This window comes from Eubalaena glacialis, chromosome 9 (assembly GCF_028564815.1).
Source record: "Eubalaena glacialis isolate mEubGla1 chromosome 9, mEubGla1.1.hap2.+ XY, whole genome shotgun sequence".
Classification (NCBI taxonomy): domain Eukaryota; kingdom Metazoa; phylum Chordata; class Mammalia; order Artiodactyla; family Balaenidae; genus Eubalaena; species Eubalaena glacialis.
Window position 1 is genome coordinate 70,627,123 of NC_083724.1, and position 26,535 is coordinate 70,653,657.

Sequence of the window (26,535 nt, forward strand, 5' to 3'; positions counted from 1 at the left end):
AATGGCCTGGATTTATCCTTTTCTACCCTTTTGAAACTTCAGAGCCCTGCAGTGGAGGCCCGCATGTGCTGGAAGACATGATTACGAGGGAAAAGGAGCAAATTGCTTTGCCTTTACTCACCACTATCTCCCCAGTCCCTGTGGCCACCTATTCTGTGCAGATGGCCCAGCGCCCTGCGTTATTATCAACGTGGACTCAAGGAGCCTTCCCATTCAGGTGGTAGATTATTTTTGTTGCTATTTGACAGCTATAGGGCCCAGTTATAATTACTGGAGTGTTTTTCCGTTTGTGCCACGTACGTCTCTCCCTAGCACGTGGGAACCACATTGGTCACCCTTCTCTAATTAAGGGGAAATTAAGACCAAGAGGCCAAGCCGACAGCCCAGGGCAAGTTAACAACCTCTGGAAAAGACTGGAAATGCCCCTAAAGGGAAGGGGCCACATAAACAGGAAGGTGTGGATACTATTAGCAGGCAGAGAAAGCAGAAGCCTTGAAATGTGCTCAGGCTTCTCTATTTGGGTGGTATTCCAGGCAAGGAGACCCACAAAATACCCGTAGCTACTCCACTAGTCAGCGCATTAGTTTTGGACACTATATCCCCAAATTCCCAAGCAGAGAGGTCTTGGCGTCAGGCCTCGGTTGAGCTGCCATCTCTCTCCAGGACCCCTTGCGTATCCAAGTGGGACCATAATTCTGAGACGGTGAAACAAATGTACTGGGGGGAACTGGGGCTCAGTGCTCTTCCCGTGTGAGGGCACTTGGAGACGACATCCTGAGTTGTCTTCAGCAGGCCCAGGATGCCCACCCTGACTTTCTCCATGCGGCAGAAAATGCCAGGCCATTATTTTAAAACAAACAAATGAATATCTATGCTGAAAGAAGGGAAGAGATTAGTCCAATTCAAGCCTGGTCATTCGAAAGCTTAACTGTCAGCTGAGCCCATCTGGGACTGATGCTTCCACACCTAAAATCAGTTGCTAGTTGATAAGATACGAGGCAGTCCACCATCATCCCCTCATGGCTTGTTGCCTGAAGATAAGGTGAGTTTCTCAAATCTAATGTCTCTTTACTCTTAAAGAGCATGTTACATAGAGCATTACATCCAATTCCTTGGTTCCTTGCCAAACTGAAAGTATTCTATTCTCTTTGTTGAAGTCGTTTTTCTCCTTCCTGTCCAATCAAGGTAGCATTTCTTGCCACTAGAGTAAATGCAAGGCCTTTGTTTAGTTTATGAGCAAAACCTCTGGGAGAAATAGGGGGAAAAAGAAAAAAACACCATGCACAAGTAACCTGGTTTATTCCAAGAATGTACCCTACCATTTCTTGTCCAGTCTCTGCAGAGCTTAAAAAATGTTCTGGTTTTAGGACCCAGAAAGTGGTGCTAGACCCTTGGGACTCAAAGATGAATGGGGCACGAACCGTGCCCTCAGCTGGTTCTGATCTCGCCATTCTTTCTTCCTTAAGACCAGCATCACTTCTTGAGAAAGGCTGGGGGCTCATTTTTCCTGTATGCAAAGGGAAACCAAAATTCGGTCGAATGACTCTTTACAACGTACAGTCTTACTGAATTGTTACGAAAACGGAGCCACAACAGACTCGATGTGAATTTAAGTGAAACACCTATTTCTGTCCATCTGTACTTACATTTCAACATGGGTTTTAGGGATGGGAAATACATCTGACGAATGCCTTGTAGTTCACATAATAGCATCTACACACACGTACACAGTGTATCTTTCAACGTAACTACACATACACACTCCATTAAAAAAAAAGATACTGACAGATTTATAAAACGTACTGGCCTTGCACTGTTAATCTCAAGAATACAATTTACTTAATTTATTTTTGCACTGCATGGTAGCTCTGGCCACCGTTAAGGATCTGTCAGCATTTCCATCATAACTCTATTTTCAGAATACTGGAGTACAAGCGCCAAAATACATATTTACAGTTTACAGACAGAGGTGGCTTTGTCTTCCTTTGACTTCTTCAATGCATCTTTACAAGGGATATTCGGGGATGGCAGTGCCTACATGATAAAAAGGCATCATATAAAACAAAAGAGGTCAAAAGATGTAGACTTCCAGCCCAAGACTAGACTAAACCATGGGAATCGACTCCTCAGCATTCATGGCAGCTGTAGTAGTCTGTACATTATACTCATAGCTTTAGAGCAACAGTCCAAAGCAAGACGATAAGATGTGTGTACATAGGGAGTACAAAGCATCAGTACACAAAAATGCTAAGGGTGGCCAGTAACGAGCATACGGCAAACTAGTCCAGAGCTGGTCACCTCCACAGTGAGAAAAATGAACACGCACCGCCGGGCACCAGCACTGACCATTTCCAACACTGAACATCCAACTCCGTCACCTGGGGAGAGTGAAAACATTTAAGAATAAAGTCTCTCTTAAACAGTATGTCAACTTGTTAACATGTGCGGGGCTTGAAACAGTATGTGGGATGTTATGGAGGCCTAAACTGTCTATTTTAAAGAGTAGTTGGGTCTGTAAAAGTTATCAGGAGAAACATTTTTGGTGGAAGAAGAGAACCAATTTTATTGGCTCTTTCCACAAAATGTGGGTAATTATTCAGATTAGAGAGATTTGCTTCGCAATTTTAAAATGTTTAGGACACTCTCCTAGGACTTTTTTCTTCTAGAGTTTTTGTTTCCTGATCTTAAGTTTTTATGTTCTCCCCAACTTTGACACAATATGCAAGCATATATAGACATCTCTATTTGTCTGCATAGAGAGAGAGGTGGATTATGGTGAAGAAACAAAATAGCTGCATTTTTGTTGCTAACACATCTGCTATATGCTAAGATAGAAGCACCCCCTCTCATACATATCCTGCTGCGAAACCAGGGGCAAAAGGTAATTGATAAGGGGGAAAAAAGTTCTGTACATGTTTCCTTCCCCTCAAATTACTGGGGAAAAATTTAAAGAAAGTTTATCATACTCTGGCTGGCTTAAACCATAGTCACACTCACCCAATTAATTTTATTTAGACCAAAAAATTAAACCCTGTGCTTAAAAAAACCAAAGCCACTGTTAGAATACACGCATGCCAAAAATACTTCAACAGGTTTCAAAGGTGAGTGTACATAAACGTGGCAGAACTGAGTGGGTTACTTTAAGTATAACTATTTGAATTTAATTGAAAGGGGATTTGTTATTTCTGCATTTAAAAATCAGATGAGAGCAAGAGTTCAACTTCTAAAAACTCAACAGCATGACTCTTATTCTATTGGAATTTCATGGAAAATTCATTTTGCTGTCTCTATGAATAACAGAAGGGCAAGTTTTCCTGAATTTTATTAATTTACAGATGATATTCTGAAGACATTTACTTTATTACCTAAATTTTAGGTCTAAAGTTTATCACTGTAATAGCTTCCCTTCTTGCTATCCTTTTTGTCTGGTTACTTACGTTAACCAGTTTCTTGGTTAGTAACCTAGGGAACAAAAAAATCTTTACATTGCCAAATCATGGTTTTGGCCACACAATTTAGATACAAAAATAAAAATGGCCCAAACTACATATATACATTTCTAGTTAAACTACATAGATATTTTTGTTAAACCACACACATTTCTGGCTTAATTAGAATATGTGGATTAGCATTTAGAAATTTTTAAAGATTTTTAAATGTTGCAAAAAATTCCATATAAGCATTGCCCACCCCTTTCACCTGTAACGTTAAAAAAAGAAACAAAACACAACTAAAACCACTCAATTCATCAGTCACCTAATGTCCAAAATGACTCGGAAAGTTTCTCTGTAATTAAACGTTGAGGAGTGGACTACAAAACAAATGCTTCAAGGTCGGTCATGCCAATCATCAAGAGTCATAACATTATTGAAAAAGGACACTTGTCCTCTATGGGGTGCTTCTGAAAAGTAATTTACAAGGAGCATGGCTGTATTATAATTTTTTTAAAGGAAAAAATAGTGTCTCTGGATAGAAAGAAACAATGTAAAAAAAAAAAAATCCCCTTGTTAAAATGCAGAAATAACTCCATTATCAATCTGCATTTACATTCCTGCCTAAAAGAATGGGTCTGGAAAGACCATTTTCTGTACAGACACTAGTTAATCTCTGTATGAAAAGACAGCATCTGGCACGGGAATAAACAAGGGAGATACTGGTCTATGAGCACGCATAGAGGCTTTCTTAAGGCTGATCCAGTGAACGAACCTTTGGATCCAGAAGTATTTCTTCGTTTCTTTTCTTTTCGGTTGAATTCCTAGCAAAAACTTGGAAGATGAACTGTTCTCATTTTGCATTCTCCACTTACGGAGAGAATGGAATAATGACACCAAAAGTACTTTGGTTTGGTTTTGTTTTGTTTTTTTTTTCTTTTAAAAATAATTTGCTTTCTTTTGCATGCCACAGGACAGATTTCTAGTTTCAAAACAGGGTACATCAAGAACAAAAATATCCCCCCTCCCCAACCATCTTTATATTCACCAATACAAGAAATCCTTCTGGAAACATAAGCAAGTGACTAAACAGGTATCGAACCACTGAATCTACAAGTTAATACATAATCTGTTATGGCAGAATAACCAAGAATTTTCCCCCAAAGAAAGATTTTAATTTTTCAAATATAAAAGTCTAAGAGGATCATATGTGAACAAACAAAAATCTCTTATTCCAGGTTTTATGGTAAAGATGGGTAACACACTGGCAGCCGAAGAAAGCTGAAACTCTTACTAATAAATAGAACCAAATTAAGAATTTCTACAACATTTCTTTAGAAAACAGAACCAGAATTCCTCTTTTAAAAATTATGATCCTGTGGAATGCATTCACTTCCATATTTACCTAATACCGTAACAGTAAAACAGACACAAGGATGTTGATGACATCTCAACAATGCTGGATGCAGGACGTTTACAGGTACACGTTTGTTTAAAAGTCCTACAGGTTTATTGACTAAGGCTAGACAGCAATTCGTATGATCCTATTTGGTGCGTTTTCTAACCATGGTCCAAGATCATTATATGGATACAGCCAAGGACTGGGCCCCAACTTTCAGGAAAAAGACCACAAAGAAGAAAATCAGGGTGGCTATTTGGTCCCCCCAGTTGATCATTTGTGTCCTGGGACTGGAAAAACAAGGTGGAAAATACAGACTGCAACGAGTTAAGGGACTTGGAAAAAGTTGGTGGAGAGTGGCACGGTATACGAGTAAGGTCACTGGGCTTGGGATGGCAAGGGTGCTGCATTGAAAGAGCATCCACGGGACCGAGTACTTAGAATGTCTTGTGGTGTCATTCCCTCAACGACTCTAGAATATCTGTATGCAATAATAAATAGATCAGTTATGTAATAAGGCAGTGTGTTGAATATGCATTCGTCCTGTGGAATGAACCACCACAGAGAGAGATACATGATACCATACACATTCTTTAAGTTTTCTCGTGTTGTATTTGATCTGTTTGTTTTCAAGGCTATCCAGGCTAACTCTTCCCGGGGATTTCCTTGGAGAGAAGAGTGGTCCGCTGAGGCTGGTTTGCTTAACCTCTCCTTTATCAAGAGATGATGACTGGCTTTAAAGAAAAATAAAGCTGAAGGTTGTTTGCTTTTTATTTTTTCCCTTTTGGTTGCATCATTCTGAGTGTTTCCATATAAACAAACAAGAAAAAAAAATCACAACCAAAAAAAAAACCAAAAAAAACCAGAGTTTTTGATGCATCCAGTTGTTGTAGCCTCAGGATGTTCCAGATGTTTCCAGGTAACTCTGTAGTTTACGGACTGTGGTTTTGTCCAGCGAGCAAAGGTCAAAATCAAATGTTGTGTTTGTGATATGAAAGTGTCCAGTTTCTTCTATAAGGTTCACAATCTAGAGGAGTAAAGAAGAGAAAGTTTAGGCAATAAGCAATAGACCACAAAAGGCAAAAAGAGAGAGAGATGGAGGGAGTCAAATATGGAACCAAGTGATTAATAGTCTCATTTATAACAGGAAGGTCCTATACTGGTAATGGCACCAAACTACTTCTTAGCCAATTTGGTAGGTCTAAGGAATATTAACCCTTTGAATTTCTCAATGAGAGCAGACTACCTGTTCTCATTCATAGTCTTTAAACTGATTCCTACTTCCAAGCCATCAACAGACCATTTTACTATAGGGGTGGGAGTGAGAATGGGTAGCTAGTGGGAGATACAATTTCAAGACCCCTTTTAAAAATTAGTTACTGACTCAATGGACAGTGGCTGTACTTAATAGATGAAAGGAAATTCCAGCCTAGAAATAACAGAACTCCTTATAGAAAAAGTATATACACACAGACACACATATATATAATGATCATTTTTCTTTCTGATTACATTACTGTTGAAAGTTTAGAAAACTCAAGAATCCACAAAGAAAAAAATTAAAACCGTCTACATTTCCACCTGAAGATCATGGCTAGTTACTAGAAAGGGGCTCAAGGAAGCCTTCTGGGGTGCTGGAACTGTTTCGTTGCTTGATTTGGGTGCTCATTACAAAAGATGCATTCACTTTGTTAAAATTCATCTAGCTGTACATTTTGTTATGCTTTGACAAAAAATAAATAAAAATCTATATTCATTCCATTAGCCATGTTCAGTTGATGCACTTGAGTATCTGGGGTGATAAGTATCATCCGCAGAAAGAAAGGATGCCTTTGTCTCCCCATTTGGGAATAGTTATACCTCATTTCTTGAATTGGCTCCAACTTCCAGAAATATGATAAACAAAAGTGGTGACAGAGGCACTATTGGTCTTGCCTGGCTTTCGGGAGGACACCTCTAAGGTTTCAACATTAACAGTGATGTTGGTTATGGGTTTGAAAGAATCTTTTATCATGTTACGTGTCTTTCTATTCCTATTTTACTAATAATTTTAACAGAAATAGATGCTATGCCTGGGTAGTATGGGTTCTAGGTATGTTTGTTGTGAGTAAATTGGGAGGGAGGGGGGTTGATTTTAGTAAGCTTTGTCGGGGGGAGAGGAAAATCCGCATCAAGATGAAAGAAAAAGTATTTGTGCAGAGAAACTGACTGGCAAACCATTTCGCTTAGTTTTAGTTGTCTGTTACTCCTTTTCTATCACATGCTTCTGTTCTCTTTAGTACAATCATCTTGAAAGGAATAATTTTAATTATTCAGCCTATTATTTATTCAATGAAGTTTTAGATTACCTAATTTCCGGTTGAAAACAGCAGAATGGAAACTTTTGACCTTTTCTTCTTACAATTAGTTTTCTTTAAAAAAAACAGTAAATTTGTGAACTATTCCCTATGGGTCAGTGGCTCTCAATAGAAAATGTGCTCCCTATTCCTGACATATCTGCCACAGAAACATAAGACATAGTGAACCTCAATCCAATTAACTGCACAACTCCAGACTGAGCTGTTATTGCCTTATTCAACCTCTGGAACTATTTTTTTACAGATATAACTATGGGTTTAATAACAAAATCAGTTACTCCCATTGCAAAATCATGACAGACACAGCGAACTGCCTACGTAATATCCATTTATCCCTTCTTCTTTACTAGCAGAAGCTTGATTTTCTGGGAGTGGCAATACGCCCAGCTAAAATACTTGCCTCCCAGACCCACTTGCAGCACTGGGCAGACCCTGCTATTTACGGCTTATTTGTCAGAAGTCACTGGCCTTTTAGGAAAATTTTCGAAAGGGTATGGACAATGGGCATGAGGCTTTGCCCTCTGCTCCTCTTCCTGTCTGGAATGAAGATGCCATCCTGGAAGTGCAGCAGCTGTCTTCCCCTCAAGTGGATGAACGCAAGATGTGAAAGATGGCAGAGCAGGAAGGCAAGGAGTCTATGTCCTCAGTAGCATCTTTTCCACCCCACTGACGATGAATCACTTACCTCCAGGCCTATTATTATATGGGGTGGCGGGGAAGGGGCGGATGCAGGGGTGGAGAGGGAGCCTTACTTGCTTAAACCACTGGACTCAGCGTTCTATTACATGCATCAAGAGAATATCAGAAGGGGTGTTCCCAGTAATGGTTAAAGTGTGACATTCACATAAGAATTTATCAAGCTAGATCTTATTCTTAACACTAAAAGATCTAAAATGAACCCTCATTTGCTTTATTAGTTAATAGTTAAAACAGAGCTTTAGATAAGTCAGCCACACACATCTATATACATAGAGAAACACGCATACACAGCTCTGTCCACAAACAGAAGCCTTTCAAGGCAATCAAATACTATAATACATATTTAACATCGATTAAATTAAAAGTACTTTCCAGAGTAAATTATCTTTTTTGCTACATTGTGTAGAAACACTATAGACCGAGTGAAAATGTGTAAACTTCAGTATAGAAACAAACAGCCTCTTCAGAGAGCTCTTTCGGGATGAAAACAAATAGCCTTTCAATTTATACAATGGAAGCAAATGACAATTATTCCAGAGTATGAATCCTCTCCTCAACTAGCTGGCCAGTAGGTAAATGACCAAGCACTCAGAACAGAGAATCCTGAATTTGGCATATCATATTCTGACTCTGCTCACTATTTGAATGGCATTGGACAGAACACAATAACCCCTGGGCCTCAGTCTCTTCATCTGTAAAATGGGGACAATGCCACCTGTTCTACCTATCATACAATGTTGTTCAGAGGATCAAATAATATACGGAACATGAAGCTTCTTTATAATCTGCAAACTGCTACACAGATGAGGGCAACATGATTATGATTACCGTGTAAACATAAACTTATCCTTAATTATCTGGGAGGTAACTATATAGCACATGAATTTTCAGACCCAGTGCTTTTTCCTCTGCCCCTCATTGACTGTTAGCCATTTCATTAGCACTAAAACAAATGAAGCAGGGAAAATGCCAGAAGCTAAAGCTCAGAAAAGACCTCCTCGAAATTAAAAAAAAAATTATAATAAAATTCTGCAGGAGGAAGGGAAGAAAGCACGGAGAACAGTAGCTGAAGTAAAGTAGTTGAAACGACAAACTAAAACCACAATGTGGGGATAAAGAAGTACAGCCCTCCATTTTCCCTTGAAAATGACAGGTAACTCACCCCTTTAAGAAAATAAATTTCTGTGGACTCAATATAGTTGCTCGCTAATTACTTAGCAATAGGCAGAAGACAGAGCAATAAAAATACCCTCTAGAAAAGGCCACTTGGTTTTAAAGCAAATAAACACATTTGCCCACTAGGATATTTGGCCCCGTCATCTCACGTGCACTGTACTACCTTGTAGGTTCCGGGGCTTCAATCACAGCCCTCTCGTCTCCTCCACAACCAGCACGCCCCACCTGCAGCCACAACAGGCAAAGAAATGAAGGGGATCTTATCAATCTCACTAAATGAGCCCTGCATTTTTATGGGAGCTTATAAGAATGCATCACGGCGGAGGCAGAGACAGCCTTAAAGTAGTAGCGGTGGCAACAGATGGGGCGTTCAGGACTATTTGCCAATGGGAACGGCATTAATGATTTGAATTATTAGAGCACGAACCTACACCCTCAATTAAGTAAAGACTTCATAAAGAAAAATAAATGTGGGTGCCTTTCCATGAATCCTGAAAAGAGTCAGAACATCAGAAACACCGCGTTAACATGCTTTATTGCAATGACACAGCCACAAAGCCTAAAAGCACCACCCTGCTGGTCCCTGAAGGACGCCACGCTGCCTGTCTATAGGAATCCCCGCTCTGCTGATGCACCGTGGCTCTACCTTGGTGTCATTACCCTGCATCGTACTGCAATGACGAATCCAACTCCAAAATAATAGTAATAATAAAAGACAGACTGAGTGCAGATAAGGAAAGCAGGCAAGGGCACGTGGTATATTATAGGTAGTGGAAAAGGCGGAGTATGTATACTGCTTAACTCATTCTTCAGATGATGGTTGTTGTGAAAACATCTGTGATGGATTATTTCCTGCCACGTCAGCTTTGGAGGGGGTACCACGCAGGCCTGTTTTTTTTTTTTTAAAACAGGGTAAGATCCACTCGTTAAGTCTGTAGCTCCTTCCCCCAATCCTGGTTATAAAAGTCATAAAAATTATTAAAAGGCAGATGCATTGTAGTCTGATTATGCTTTTTTATATTTTTTATGTTAAAAAAACAAAACAAAACAGGATTCTTTCCACCCGAAGCAGCTTCTTCGCTGAGTGGGAAGTAATGAACAAGCTTTGCTTTAACTGCTTCTGTCTGGTGGGGAGTCAGGTCTGGGGTAAGTTAGGACTTCCTGGAGAATGGCCCCAGCTATGGATGGGGAAGCCCTGTCTACCGCGTGACAACGTGTGCCCTACCCTGGGTTAAGAGGCATCCTGGAGAAAATCACTTTCAGCAAAACACTTCTCAGGAAGTGTTTTCCATGTTGTTAGAACACTCTGATATACCATTTATTCCCCAACTCCCTGAAGAAAATTCTAAATGTACAATAGCTGTTACCTAAATTGCTGAACCATCCTCTAAGGAAGCCCTGGTTTTCCTCAGAGGTTTTTTGTTTTTTGTTTTTCTCCTAAGGAGGATGCAAATCCAGACTCAGAGCTGGAACTCCCAGGGAGTTTAGAAGTGTTTAGAAGTGTTCAATCTCCCTTTCCAGATGAATGTGGAACATGTGGTTTAAAGAAGAATCAAATTATTAGTCAGTCCGAGGTACTGACATCTCTGGTTTTGACTGTGCCTACTGTACTATACTTTTACCTTATGGAAAAGGGCCTTAAGAACACAGCCTCTCTTGATCCAGCGCTTTCTGTTCATTAATCTAGATGCTGGGTGCCAGCACTGCATGTCCCCAGAATAAAACAAAGATATTAACCACCTTTTGTGAGCCAAAGAAAAGTGTCAGGCCAGATTTTTTGACAGGATGCATTTAATAGGAAAAGACCTGGGATGGGATCCTGAGCTCACCAGAAATCCTGTCTCAGGTGCTGGGGTCTGTGTGGCTGATAATACGCAGACTCTGTGGAATGCAGTCCACAAGATGAGCGGTGCTCAAGGTGGAGAATAACATTAGTCCTCAATAGTTCTATGTTTTACAATAGGAATTAATTAAGCAGTAAACCGTGACAGGACATGCATCATGGTATCATAATCACAAGCCTCAGCTGCATTACAAGGCAAAAGGCCAAAGACTGAGAGCTTTCAACTGGCCTGGGAATGCAATTAGGGTGAAACGCTGTGGGCCCTGGAGTGCCTTTATGCCAGGTTAAAAATTCATAGATATCACTCTCTCCCTCTAGAACACTAAAATTATCCACTTCGATGGAATTCTCCAGTAAGCCACCTTCCCTCACAAGTCTTTCAAAGGTCAAAATAAAGGACAGTGTGAAATTAGGAATGCCAATGACACCCCAAGGTAAGACCCTGCCCAAAAGCCTAGTATCCTCGACTCACTGGTTGGCTTTCCTGGTGAAGGGGTCCCAACCCTGACCAAACATCTGTCTCGCTCTCCTGCAAGACGCACTATTTGGGCCCAACTTGTGCTTTAATAGCTTTATTAGACAACTGCTCCACAGTGGTTCAGAGCTGGTGTTTGGGAAAGGATGGGAAAGTCAGCTAATAGATTTACCATCACCATTCAGGCAATTAGCCCCAAATAATTGGTAAGTGGCAGGCTGAACAGTTTTCAGTTGCACATAAGAAAGCTGAAGAAAAATGCTATCAAAATACTAGAATATGTCTTAGGGTAAGCCACTCAAATCCTGCTCCCTGACCCATTACGCACTTAGATAGAAATGCAAGAAATGCAACTTATCCCCAATTAAGAATTATAGGTCTACAGTCTTTTGTTCAAATCTGAAACTCTAGAAGGGTTAAAAAGCTTATCAGACCAATCAGGGAACTTGGAAAGTTTGAGAGTGTGTATTTATAGATTTACGCAAAAATGTACACAAAATATAAATGTGACCATCAGCCATTAAACATTAAAAAAAAAGTAACCCATACACAGCTGGGGTAGATTAAGTACTAATTTCAAGTCATTTGAAAGTAGTAAAAAAAAAAAAAAAAAAAAAAATTCAAGCAGCAAAAAACTCTACAAACCCACCCTGGAATTTAGAACCCAACCTTCTCTTTGGGTGTTAAAGAAAAATTATTTTATCAATAGCCACTGTTAATGCAATGGACGCATGTGCTGGAACTGTATGAAAACTAAAAACCATCCTTCTTATCTTCTCAAAACATCAAATTGTACTAATAGAAGTTTCCCCACTCTACAAGTCTTCTACAGTTGAGTTCATAATAATAGAATGTATGTTATACAAGATAAGACAAATGAGGAAAATATTTATTTTCCTTAGAATAGCATTGGCAAATGTTACTAAATTGAATCACAAATGTTTACAGCACTTGACTGCAATTCTTATCACTGTTTTCCCATGAAACCAGAAGCCTGGCCCCAAAGGTTTCTGCATTCCTACCTTCCCCTCCCTCAGCCCACATGACAGCATCAGACGGCTGAGGGATCAGTATATTCCAGCATCATCACCTCCCCATGTGCCCAGTTTTCATCGTACTGTGGAAGCCCCAAAGCAGACTTCTGGGCAGCCTCGGAAATGAACCCCCCCCCCACCTACTTTGCAGGTGGCACTGGGCCAGTTCTGAGAGTGTGGGGCTTTCAGAAGGCCACCTGGCGTGGCCTCCAGGTGCTATCACACTAGCCCAGGACAAACTAGGCCTTGACGTTTCTGGAAAGGGTTGTGTTAAAAAGCATTTCTCACCTGCTGCAGAATGTGTCTTTCCCTCAGTGTCATCAACCTTCTGTGAAGCTCTACCAGTTCATCTAGGTATGCCTGAAAGAGAACAGCATCCCCCCAAAGAACAAGCACTTTAAGGAAGCAGTTCAAAAATAAAAGAATAAACAAATAAGAACATACAAGCAGTGGTTAGAGGTTCCACATTCTACCCTCTACCCCAGGCTGTGTGGGTGCACTGCCCAAGGCCTTTGCAGACCAAATCTCTCTTGGCCAACTATTAACTTTTCAAGCCAGCTTTTTATTGATAAAAAGGGCAATTCTTGCACTTATTTGCTCTCAACAAGGTTCAAGTGAGCAGGTTCACCCTCTCCCAACAACGCCTCTACAGAGAGAAGGGGAACTCAATGAAAAAGTGGAGTTTAAGTGTATTATCACAGTCTACACTCTTTTTTTTTTTTTTTTTAACTATTCTTCCATCTTAGAAGCATTTTAACTAAGAGAAAAAAGCCCAAGTTTGAATATGGAAGTACTGATGCACATTACCAATTATGTCAGGGCAAACTGAAAAGAAAAAAGCCCTCCTGGTCCCCCCTGGTCATATCTAACATTGCTAGTGAACAGCAAGTAACGGGACAGAAGAATGTCTTATGAAAAACAGAGGTCTCTATCCAAATTAGCATCTGCTTTGTCAAGAGCGCCCCTGAAAAGGCAGAGGTGCACCTCCACATGCTCAGACTCATGGTCTTTGTTAGCATAAATGCCTGGATGTTCCGAGTGCCATTTGCAATGAAGGCAAAAGAAAGGTCTGTGAAGCATTAGCCAGGCCCGCCCCTGCAAAGCACGTGAGGACCCTGCCCACAACGAGACACAAACCCCCAACAGCCCTTGAAGTCAGATTTTGGATGCGTGACTGCACACTTGGGGAAAACACACTGCACTGGGATCGGATGTCCTGCTCACTTAAGTCTGAGATTCCTTAACCCTCCACCTGCACCACAATTCTCTCACCTCCCAATTCAATGTGCCCGAAATCCCTTGGCAATCATGGATAGCATAAGGCCAAGCTTAACACTGGAGATATAAACAAGACTTGGAAAATAAACTACAAAGCATTGGGAAGAAGTGCTTGCCATTTGGAGGTTTCAGGCATTTCTGATGAAGAAAACGAAAGGAGAACCAGCAAGGATGATCACGGGAAACACAAAGAAACAGAAGAGGGTCAGTGCTGGAGCACTCACAGTAATGGACTGGACACCTACCTTGTCACATTCACCATTCTTTATTTGCTTATCTGATTTGCTTTGCTTTATTGGACTTTTCACTTCAAGAATCTAGGGATCAAAGAGAACACAGTTAAATTTGATTTCTAGCACTTCTTAGCTAACCAGGCACCTAAACGAAGGGACTTAAGAATAAAATGTCACAGTGCTTTGTGACCACCTAGAGGGGTGGGATAGGGAGGGTGGGAGCGAGACGTAAGAGGGAGGAGATATGGGGATATATGTATATGTATAGCTGATTCACTTTGTTCTAAAGCAGAAACTAACACACCATTGTAAAGCAATTATACTCCAATAAAGATGTTAAAAAAAAAAAAGAATGAAATGTCATATAATAACATCACTTTCCAAAGAGCATTTCTCCTCCATACATTTTCTTTCTTCTCCTCTAATCTTACTTTCTCTGGGAAAATAAATTACGTATATCTGAAATGCTGAGTCAGGGCAACAGAACTTAAAAAAAAAAAAGAAGGTGAAGATAAGGAAATTGATCTAAGCTTCCAAGGCTGCTTCTCTTTTGTGACAACACTCTCAAACATATGTACAGCAGCTGAGTTGTAGTGGATTACAGTCCCCTCTGGCAAGAATATTTTCCTTATTCATTCTGTTGTTTCAGCATGACTACCAGTGCTTGGTACACCAAGGATGATAAGACAAACACTCAAATACCCTTTTTAGTACCTGACTTTCAGATTCTAAAAAGTACTCACTCGTATCCACTAAACTGAGGCAGCTTTGGAAATGAAGGCAGCCATCAGTTACACTGGTTGCTCCCAACTTGGGATCCTCCCACTCAAGAAATAAAGAGCTAGGACTATTTTCTGTATTTCAAGAAATGATGTGTTTACCCATGATAAATATCAAGTGCCTTTCCTTTTATCTGACCCAATTGTAGCTTAGGTTACGAAGAGCAGTTTTGCATACTGTTCAGACTGTTGGGAGCTACGTTTCTAATTAATAAATAGGAGAAACAAATTATTACTTAATAAATACAGTTGATTTATTAGAATTTTCAAAATTGAGAATTATGAGGGAAATATTTTTAAATGGCCCTTGCTTAAAATGGTTGAGAACCACTGAAATTATTGATGAGTGTTTACAAATGTATATAAACATAAAAAGCAAAGTAATTTGTCTTTTTCATTATATCCTCATTAACCAAGTGAGTTATTATAACCTGAAGCTAATATTAAGGAAGAAAATGCAAAATAAAGGAGATATTTAAGAAGTCTCATATTCCTACGGCTCTTCTTTTTATCCATTTCTGCTTTAACAACACACACACACACACACACACACACACACACACCCCCCACTCTCCAGTTCTGTTCAAAGGTCTACCATCTTCCAAAACACAAAGAAGATTTTTAAAATGAGTCCACATTTATTTTGTAATTTAATTTGTAGAAAGAGCATTGATTGGGCTCAGAAACCCAAGTTCAGGTACCAGTCCCATCATTCATCATTTTTGAACCTCAAAAAATGAGATAAAATGAGAGAGATGAACAAGATAACATCCAGGTTCCCATTCAGCTATAAAATTTTCTACTACTAATAAACATTTTACCCATTGAGGATGACATTCTAGAAAAGACCAAATACTTCTCTAAGGGTACATATTCCTTTGAATTTAGGAAAATGTGTAAGTAAGAAGTGAGCTCCTAACAGAATCTTGCCTGAGAATAGCCTTTATTTCCTCATTTTTAACATTAAGATAACCAGAAGACCAATGTGACCAGGCTAACTTCAAATACAATACTTCTGGCAACACAAGGAAATTACTTAATCGCAGAGGCAAAGCAATAGTTTTTAACATGCTTCACTGTAAAGGAAACCAAACACTCCAGTACATTCAGAATTTCCTTCTCTATTGTTGAAAATGAGACCTCAAGGGAACACTGGCGTTGAGACCTAGGAGTAAGTAGGTCAGTAGATGGCACTCCTCACCAACTCAGATCTGGGGCTGGGCCCAAGCAGAGCAGATCTGCTGCGCTTTCAGGCAAGAGGGAAAAACAGTGGCTGCCTGCCTTGTGCATTAGAAAATGGAATTTTGTTCCCATCATATCCCACCCCAGAATGCCCCCCTCCATTCCAGGCCCCAAGTCATTGCCCTCTGGGGGCCAAGTGACTGAGAACTCTCTATTTGCCATATAGAGCTGTTAACTAGGTTGAGAGAGTTCCACCACCTTCTCTTCAAAGCAGAAAATAGACAGAACATTCAGGGCACTGAAGTCCCACCCTACACATTCCGTGAGTGCTACAGCACAGAAGGCCCAAATACATTGAAATCCTAGTTTCTTTCTTCTGAAGCTGCAGTGGCAGGAACAAAAGCCCCGGGTGTCAGTGATCCGCCTCGAGTTACTGAGTGGCTGCCCAGAGAGGGCTCAGTTAATCTTCCTGCTTTGATCTCTCCCTGCTCCAAAATAAACAGCTTTGTCAAAACCTCATTCTGAGAGCTGAGCCATGCTGAAGACAATTGTTTTATTTATGATCATTTCTTATCTTTAAGGAAACGACTCCAGAATAGAAAAGTACGGCACCTTGTCTTCCACGGGCTGATTTCAAACCAGTTTAACTGGATAGACTCTTTTATTTCATTCAACTTGCCTTGCAGGCTGATAGGTGATTTATGATATTCTGAATATTAACTCAGGTCCCATGGATCGCTTCCTTCCTTTAAGGCCCCCTCACCTCCCTCCCTTCTACACTTTCAGCCAAAAAGGATCTGGAATTTTGATCTTGTTTGAAATTCACATAACAAGGTTTGAAGTAAAAAAAAAAAAAAAAAATCTTTGGTTAAAATGGCACAGCATTATTATTCCCTATTAAGCTGTATGGGAAGAAAAAGCCACCCAGACTGCTGAGATGCACCATTTATGCACGTGGTAGTCTCTGAAAATAGAACTGTGATGAGTTGCACTTCTCTCCTTAATCTGAGGATATGGCTTGAGAATCAAAATTTCAAGATTATTATTTTTCTTTATTCCTTTGTGAGGACTGACAACTCAATTATTCAGCAGATGGGTTCTCTACTGATGGGTCTTTCATGTTAATGATCACTAGTAGCTCCTAACAATACTCAGGTTAATTACTTGCTTTGTTGACATGTGGCTCTCTCTCTGCTCACTTTTTTCCAAGAGTTAGAAAATGTTTGACTCAATTAGCACTTTCTCTCTTCCCTAGTCCCTAGAAGATTGAGAAAAGGTAAGGAAAACACAGCTTTGTCTGATAATTTACAGAAACTTGAGAGACCATTATCAACCTACAGACAGAGAACAGCCAAGGGATATGGAAGAAGAAAACTCAAGAGTCTTCTCATGTCACAGTTTGGCCTTCCCAGTATGTTTTCATCTATTTTATGTGAAATTTCAGATCATCATCATCATCACTATCTCACACACACACACACACACACACACACACGACTAAAAAGCACACTCCAGTTCTAAGACATAGGTCCAAAGAGGAAAGCACCCTGTGGTACATTTATTTCCTACCCTAAGCTAGTTAAAAGTGAAAGCATATGGACCTCCTTATTATGCTTATAGGTGTATGGAGAAAATGACATATAACTGAGTATTCCTGACAGATTGATGATTCACATGTGTGAAGCTACATCTGTCAAATAAACATATGCCAAGGAACTAGTGGTATGCTATTTAATTGGATAAAGTAATTTTTACCCTTTCTAGATAGATGATACCATTTGTTTTTGTTTTCATTCTGCTAGACAGGTTAATAAAAAAAGTCTGACAAAGACTCTAAACCTTTCCCTGAAACCAGGGCCAGCTCAAGACTGCCCGTCAGGAAGGGAGTAGGGGCAGTTCTGTCTGCAGGGCAAGGTGGGGGCTTGTTGGAGCTGCATTTATTTAGCAAGCCCAGTCTTAACCCTGACTGGAAAATATGCTGGAGGAGACTACTGTGGGGTACAAAAGCACACCCTAATGCCCTTCACGCCTGGCACTGCCACTGCCCAGGAAGTACCCTAATTTTAACATACCACCCACTGGAAGCAGAAATTAGGCCTATGTAGGCTTAAACTGGATATAAAAATATATTCGAGGTCTGAATGCTATTCTTTTGCCGGCTCGTACTGAAGCACACACTTATAAATACAAGAAACCCAAGGAATCTAGTTAGCCAGCCCAGGGCTCTTCTCAACTGAGTGGCAGTGACGGTTATGCCCATTGTCCTTACTTTCCCCCGAAACGCCTGACTTGGAGCCACACTGGAGGTGAAAGCTGGCTGGGCCATGGGCATGGCTGGCACTGGAGGTGGGGAAACACATGGACTTCGGGGAGTTAGGATAAGGAAGAAGAATGCACACCTCCTTGAATGGCCAGTCTGTAATGGATGATGAGGTTGGGCCTGCAGTCACAGAGAAATTGCAGTTGAACTGTAACTGGTGAGGTAAAGAACACTGATATTATTTCTACTTAATAATGGAGGCTTTAAGTTGTAGATAAAACTTTATAAATGAGGAATTTTAAATTTTGAGAGATTTTTGCTTATGCTTTACACAAAATTTAAAATGAAAAAGGCTTCAGCTATAAAATCACAGTTTCCCCATAAAACAAAGATCACAAATTCAAGGGCAAGTCTATTTAAAATCACAGGTAGGACACCTGTGAAACAGAATAATTTTACAAAACCACATTTCCTTTATTTTCAAGTTAACATTCATACAGTAACTTGAATTAAGCAATTATTGTAGAGGTCATGTGGAATCTGTCTAAACAAAGAAATAAGAATAACATGGTAATAGAATATCAATTCAATGCATAATGACGGTTTTACAATACTTGAAAATAGTTTATTTTAGCAAGTATTTAAAATAATCATTTGTTTAACAAAAGCTCTTCATCACAGCTTTCGAAGTTCTGCCTAGACCTTATCCAAATAATTATATTCTGAGTTGATCATCAAATTCATAAGCTTTCCTTTACCTTGATTTATAACAGCAATGATAATGACCACTGTTTACTGTGTATTTTATAAACTATTCCTTACAATCCCAAGTGATAATCCTTTTTCCTGGATGAGCACACAGAGGCAGAGCACCTATAATAATAACCATCTATCATCAACTGTTTGCCAAGAAGGTATGAACAATGCCTCATGCCCTTTACATATATTTTTTGTCATCCTCCCAGTAACCAGCAAGGTAGATATTAATATCCCCATTTACAAATGAGGAAACTGAGGATAAGTTAAAAGTTATTTTCCCACCAATAAATTACTGTAAATTAGTAAAACAAAGAACCAGGCTTTATATTAGCTCCAAAAGTCATATTCTTTCTTATTCACTTAACAGCCTACTTACAACTGAGGGGGAAAATATACAGAAATTAGGAGTAAATGGGCAACATTTTTTGTCACCATCCCGTCCTGCATCTAATTAATTAACCCATCCAACGGAACATACTTTTCATGACAACAGAAGTTCTTTTACCCTAACTATGTGTTTATTCCTAAGGCTGTAGATTCCCACTTATTTGCTATCAAGAGGGACTTTGTTTAAAACTCAAGGGTTTTGCGTGCTTAGTAAAAATGATCAACCTCTAGTTCTGCAGAATCTTGAGAAGTGCAAACCCAGCAACTTACCTGGTTGTTGTTGGTTTTTAATAAGGGTGGTGGCGGTTCGTGATGTAGGGGTGAGGAAGCAGAACTGCTTTCACTATCGCTGCCATCACTTAAGCTAACTCTGAAAAGAAACAGAGAAGTCATATGCGTTATTACAGACAGTTCCTGAAATATCCAAAGAATTAAGGGCAGAGAGTAAGGAATCCAAACACTAGTCACTGTGAACTTGTCTTAACTCATATAACCGCTACCACGTACTGGCGTTTTACTTTGTATCTGGAATAGGGTTAAGTGTTTTACCCACTACTTTTCATTTACTAATCCCCATTTCACAGATGAGGAAACTGAGACCTAGAAAGACTAGGTCACTCACCTAGCGTCACAGAGGTAAGAGTGGAGGTTCTAGGATTCAAACCCAAGCAATGGGACCTGAAGCTGGTGCCCAGCCAGTATATCTTACTGGCTTCATTTATTCATTCATCTCCCTGTTCTAGCTCCATCCACCTACTATCATAAGCATGTCACCCCAGCTTGCAGGTTAGCAAAATTAGACAGTTCACAGGTTACTACCTTTTTCTCCTTTCCCCCAGCCTATTTGCTACAGGTGAAATTTTTACAAATATGGCTAAAATACAGGCTGCAGGAGTGGAAATAACTGCTAAGAAGAATGTGGACCACAGCCCTGAAGGACTGACAGCTCAGGGTGACATCTGAGGATGGGATGTGTGAAGCCCAATACGATAGACCCATCACCAATCATTTCCATAGTGTAATGATGCAAAGCTGACCCTAGTTCTGATACAACAATTCATTGGAAATACACCACAGCAACATGAAGAGACAGCGTGTTTGGGATAACTGCTTTAGAAAAATACAATATCTTTCAACAATGAAAGAAAATAAAAATATCACCTCCTCCCCAATTTTTTCCCTTTCAGAACAAAATGGAATTTTCTTTTAGCCAGAATAGGAGATATTTCTTTATTCTACTCTGTTGAATGTATGCCCTCTTTTAGAAATGTCCTTCAGTGTTTGCTCCCTCTCCTTGGTTATATAGTAACCTAATATAATATTCTTCTCAGAAACAGAAGATGCTTTAGAAATCAGGATAGTTTTTCTTTTGCTCTAAATAGGCAATCACATTCCAGCTCCATAATATATTCAGAGAGACAAGATACAAGACAGGAAATGAAAAGGATACACTGGGACATCCTTTTAGCAAAAACTGATGGAACTTGTTTTTCTTAACTAAATTGCATTAATGAAGTGTTCAGTTGAAGCACTGCTTTAAAATGCTTCTTGACTGAAGTGGCTGAGTATTTAAACTGATTAAACAGTTGAGACTTCACAAGTGCAATGAAGATCAAATGTTATGCTGGCGGGGACTGTGCTAACAGCACATGTCAGGAGGGGAGAAAAGCCTTTCCAACAACTGTGCATCACATCAGCCCACTCACAAACGTGTACCATCTGACCCGTATTGATTCAGGGGATGGGGAAGGAAGGGGGCAGGCCACAGCTCATCACAGAATATCGAGATCTTCTATGTAACAATAACTTGGGAAAGTGTCTAAATAAATGTCTAAGCGTCATGCATTTTTCACCAGCTACATGTAAGAGCAGCCAGTGGTCAGGATGTTGGTTGTTATAAAGATGCTCCTCACCTACAAGTTTCAGTCCATTTTTAGGTTTTTTTTGCCCTATCAGTTTCCTTCTTGTCAGATTAAAGACTTCTAAAGGGAAACATTATAAGGCCAAGGCCATAAGCGTCCTTATTTTCTCCTATTTGAAAGGAATACAGATGGGTGAGTTTGGGAGACAAGGCGGAAAAGAGATATTGAGTACGGCCATAAGGAAGAATCGCTGAGAGATTTGATAGGGCATATACTCTAAGGAGCCTCTTCTCAAAGGACACGAAGGAATTACCAATTAGCAAACATATGGTCTGTCCAGTATGGGTTAAGATCGCATTCTTTATAGGAATTCTAGGGTAATAGATAATGGGAAAAGATTTAACGCAATATATTATAAATGTAATTTTTAAGTTCAAATAGATTCATACTTTTTCTACTCAAAACGCATTAAAGTAAGCATGCCCATTTGTTTTCCTCATGATAAAGAAATAAAATCCTCAAGGCAATTTCAAGTTGACTATTAATTATAAGTGACATGAATTACCATCTTATAATGTAGAATTATGCCTCACCGCATTAAAGCTACTTAAGGAACCTAACTGTCAGCACACTTAAAAGGAATTTATTTTCTGGAAAACACACAGGTGATCTTGGTTTTAATTAGGTCACACACATAATTCATTGAAGCCAATTATGCATTTCTAACTACAAACAGCAAACGCATTTCCTCAGATTCTGAGCTACCTACAGCAATGGATCTACACAAATTCTTCAAATGAAAGCAGAGTTAATTTCAGCAGCCAGTCCTGCCACCTTGGCATTTACTTTGAAGAGCAAAGACTTCTACTAGGACTTCTTCCCTATAAAATTTATGGAGGAAAAGCCTCTCCTTTCTGAGAAAAAAGAATAAATAGTTCCCTGGAGAAGTTGCGTAAGCATGCCAAGGTGCTGCAACTTAAAAAATGAACGTGACCATTTACTGCTATTGTTTTTGGTGTTTCACACTTTTGCATGTGACCATTACTGCCATTGTTTTTGGTGTTTCACACTTTTGCTGTGGTTATACTATTAGGCGGAGTGAAAAGGTGTGACTCCATTACACGGAACCTCATTCCTTCCAAGACACTCACCTGCGACTTCGGCTGCCTCCTCTATTTACAGGCCTCTCCATTTCGGAGTCATTGTCATTATCCTCTGCCTCATCTGATTCCTCCTCATTGTCATCGGAATGCAGATCTTTCATTATAGACCTTAAAGGACCTGAGTAATGACCACGAACCACAGGCAATCAAACACACTTAGCCACATCAGACACAGAGGAATGCTCACCAGCACAGAGCACTGGTTAAAAATTACCACTATCATATATATTTATACAATTTACATGACAAATTTGGTAGTTTCTGGAATGCAACCTCTGCCAAAACACTATTGCTTTCATAACAGATGCCCGAAAATGTTCTTTAGAAAATCTCTATTTCCTAGGGATTTTTTTCTATGCATTTTTCTTCCCTAAGAAAAATCACACCTAAAAAGAAAGATCTGTTAGTAAATTGAATGTTTTGTTAGGTTAATCCATGTATTGAAAAGTTGAGACTAATAAATCACCATGGTTGTAACTTGTTCTTAGCAATGCAGCCTTTGTGTGGTAGTTTTTGATCTGTTAAGGTTTAGCTGTTCCTTTTATTTCAAGGTCAATTTCAGGTCAAGCAAGCATTTCAGTCAAGTTCAGATTATAAAGTATTTCAATTCCGTGGTGTAATGTCCTATCTCTGATTTTATATTGATCTTGGACACAAGGTCTTGTTGCAACAATTTTGTGTAGCCAATTTTATTTTACTTTTTAAGAAATTCCTGGCAAAATACTGGCATGTATTTACATAAATAAGACCATGTAATAAATCAGGTGCCCAGAATATTCAAAAGAGTATCCAGTATTAGATGGGAGAGAAAAATCAATTCAATTATTCTAGAATTGAAAAAAAAAAAAAAAAAGAAAAAAATGCATAGTGTGGCTTATTTTCGCCGTACTACTCTAAATGTGATGAAAACAAAATAGATATTTCTAATCTTAACAGAAGAGATTGTAAAGGCAATCAAGAAAGTGAGAGAGGCACTTTCATTCTGGATTAGCCAATTCCTAAAGTCTAATCTGTGATAGGACTATCTGAGCTATCATTAGCTCACTTCTAAAATAAGTATTGACTCTCTGTAATCTCACATTCTGCAAAACCCAAATTTCTCTGCTTTTATAATGGGCCTTTATCTTTGGAAGTCAGTGGAACAAAAACTCTGAACACCCAAAATGAACAGTGTCTTATTTTTTCCTGGAAGCTTAGCCTTAGCCTGAACACACACAACAATTTAATCCTTTTCAAAACATACAAGGCCATCAGGAATGCAACGTGGTCAATGAAAAAGGCAATGTGTGACATGATGCTCAGAAACAAATTACTTCTTGACGCTATCTCACTTTTCATGTTAAAAAAACCCAACCAAACAAACAGAAAAAAAAGGAGCCCACATTTGAAGAGTTTCCACACATGAAAAAGTGGAACATATATTTAGTTAATGTTCCAGTTTAAATTTTTTTATTAGATTTCTTCATTTTGAGTTGAATAGAAGAAAATATATTTTAAAGACAGCAAATTAACACTCACCACAGAAAAAGGTCTACTAATCTGTAGAAAAATAATAAAATGAAAGATGTCCAGGAGGGAGACTAAAAACCTATTTCTCTCTGTCAAAGTCTCTCAAGTCCAGCTTTTGCTATTGTATTTCCTTTGGGAACTCCCTGGAATGGGCTGTGTCTATAATCCCTTTGTAAAATGGGACTCTGATGGCAGGGACTGGAAAAAGGGCGATTTCTAAAGGTCGGCCTCATACAACAGAACAATACTCAAGTGCATTCCTAGGGGAAATAAATACAACTGCATAAAAGCCAAGTTATCATTCAAATAATAAAACAGTAGAAAATAGGCCATAAATCAACTCATTAAGATGTTATATGAGAAAAATGTCTCCTAGTTGGCCCAGGAGATGTGGATACCTTGTTGCCTGGTCTGGGACGGTGTGAAGCTGGAGCTGGAGCTGGAGCTGGAGCTGGCAGGACTGGGTTGTTCAGACTTGAAAGAAGAAAAAGTTATCGTCAATAAATGTACAGGACACTACACGTCTAAAATTAAAACCACTATTGTTGCTCAAACATATTTTACCCCACAGAAACAGTCTGACACTGTGTAAGAAAAATGGCTATAAATTGCCTTATGTCAACAACACTAACACAGGAGAGTCAGTGTCCTTTTCATTTTGCCCATCATATTTTTATTAGATGCAGAAACAAGTATAAAAACTCAGGGATAAAGAGGGAAACACCTGGGTGTTATATGAGGCAAGAACCTGGCTTTGATTCCACTCCTATGTTTACTGCTATCCGGATCTCTTTCTGAAAGATACCTTGATTACCCTTTCTGCAATGTTTGATTGACTCAACTGGTTAAAACATAGTGGTAATGAGGCCAAGGTCATTAGTTCAATCACATTATGAGCTAGTTAATTTCACTCTGGTCCAAGGCCATGACCCAACTCTAACCCCATTCATCCAGTTCACAAATAGGAGACCTGGCCAAGTCCCACAAATGAGTCAGGGGACAATGTTCCCACTACTTAAAAAAACAAAAAACAAAAATAAAAAAAACACCCTTTAATTCCACAGCACATTGATGCAGGGAAAGAGCATCATATACACACCCCACTCTCTTACTCTCAATGCATTCCCTTCATCCTTCAGTACCCAGAATAAATTTCCACATCCTCCTTGACCTATCAACTCAGAGTTCTCGTCCTTCCCCAAACCCACTGAAAATATGGATCATCTGTTTGCTTAGAAGATATGCAGCAGTATCATTCTACCTCCGATGTGTATGTCTTTTCTTTCTAGTAGCCTGCGAGCACTTGAAAAAGCAAGGATTGGGGCATTTGTCTTGTGCTGCTTGTTATTCTCTCGTACTCAGCAACATGCATTGCATACAGCAGGCGCTCTCTTATCTGTGACTGGCGGCACATTAGGCCCTCTGGTCCACCATCTGACAGTTTTTATGAGACTTTATAGTAGGTAAAGATGCGAAGAGAAAACACATGGACAGAACTGTGCAGAGAAATTGATCATGCCAACCACACACTTGAATCTTACATATTTAAGGCCCAATTTAGTTTAAAATAACTTAATGTTGATAAATTTGGTTGAAAGAGTGGACCATTTCTATTCCATTTCTAATGTGCTCATAGTTTCAACTACATACTCATGTTTTGTTTTTCTTAATTAATTAATTAATTTCTGGCTGCGTTGGGTCTTCGTTGCTGCGCCTGGGCTTTCTCTAGTTGCAGCCAGTGGGGGCTACTCTTTGTTGCAGTGCACGGGCTTCTCATTGTGGTGGCTTCTCTTGTTGTGGAGCATGGGCTCTAGGTGCATGGGCTTCAGTAGCTGTGGCACGTGGGCTAAACAGTTGTGGCCTGTGGGCTAGAGCGCAGGCTCAGTAGTTGTGGCACATGGGCACAGTAGTTGTGGCTCGCGGGCTCTAGAGCGCAGGCTCAGTAGTTGTGGCGCACGGGCTTAGTTGCTCCGCGGCACGTGGGATCTTCCTGGACCAGGGATCAAACACCGTGTCCCCTGCATTGGCAGGCGGATTCTTAACCACTGCGCCACCAGGAAAGTCCCCATACTCATGTTATCTGAGAAACATCTGAGGTCTTCTCATGGACAGGAAACATCTTTCTACTTTGCTCAGTGGGTGACTACGTTTATCACGGCCACGTGGAGGACAAACAAACAGCACAATCAGAAGCCACTCCATGAGGATGAGAATCTCACCCCTGATTTTTTCATCTCCCCTCTCAGCACTGAACCCACTACTCCCCCCTCTCCAAGCAACACCAAGCTCCACAGACTCAGACACAAGGAAGCACTTTCAGGCATTCCTAATGCACACTTCACATCCCCAGGTTGGATGGGAAAACAGGTGTCAGTAATCTACCACTCACCCTGCAGGAAAAGAGCCAGACGGGATCTCTAATGAGCAGCAGGCGGCCCACCAACCCATCACCACTGCAAGAGTTCCTTGAGATTTGCAGTACAATGTCCTACACGCTGCTGTTTGCGGCCCACAAAGGAGAGCTGGTGGACAAGGACAGAGGCCTGTGGGAGGTACTCTTCATTTCTGTCAAGTGGCTTTTCCACTGTCCAGTCACTATGGTGAGTCACACAACTGAAAGGGCACGCAGTCAGCAGCGACGTGCAATGCCCAGCTGCAAAACATTTCTCCCATGGTCCACAGAGCACTCCCTTTCCTCTCGAAGTTGCT

At 39.9% G+C, this 26,535-nt stretch overlaps 1 protein-coding gene across 4 annotated transcripts in view; it reads right to left on the bottom strand.

The window, feature by feature from the left end:
- Positions 1–4,849: 4,849 nt before the first annotated feature.
- MLLT3 (MLLT3 super elongation complex subunit) overlaps positions 4,850–26,535 on the bottom strand; it is a 250,965-nt gene continuing 229,279 nt past the window's right edge. For 3 of the 4 annotated variants that reach the window (XM_061199093.1, XM_061199094.1, XM_061199096.1), the window contains exons 6-11: positions 24,225–24,300; positions 22,306–22,435; positions 19,563–19,662; positions 13,938–14,009; positions 12,703–12,774; positions 4,850–5,857 (exon numbers count right to left, since the gene is read on the bottom strand). In XM_061199093.1, coding sequence (XP_061055076.1) covers positions 5,726–5,857; positions 12,703–12,774; positions 13,938–14,009; positions 19,563–19,662; positions 22,306–22,435; positions 24,225–24,300 — 582 coding nt within the window. In that variant the 3' untranslated portion in view covers positions 4,850–5,725. The remainder of the gene's footprint in view (positions 5,858–12,702; positions 12,775–13,937; positions 14,010–19,562; positions 19,663–22,305; positions 22,436–24,224; positions 24,301–26,535) is intronic. The other variant, XM_061199095.1, reaches the window with a different exon arrangement.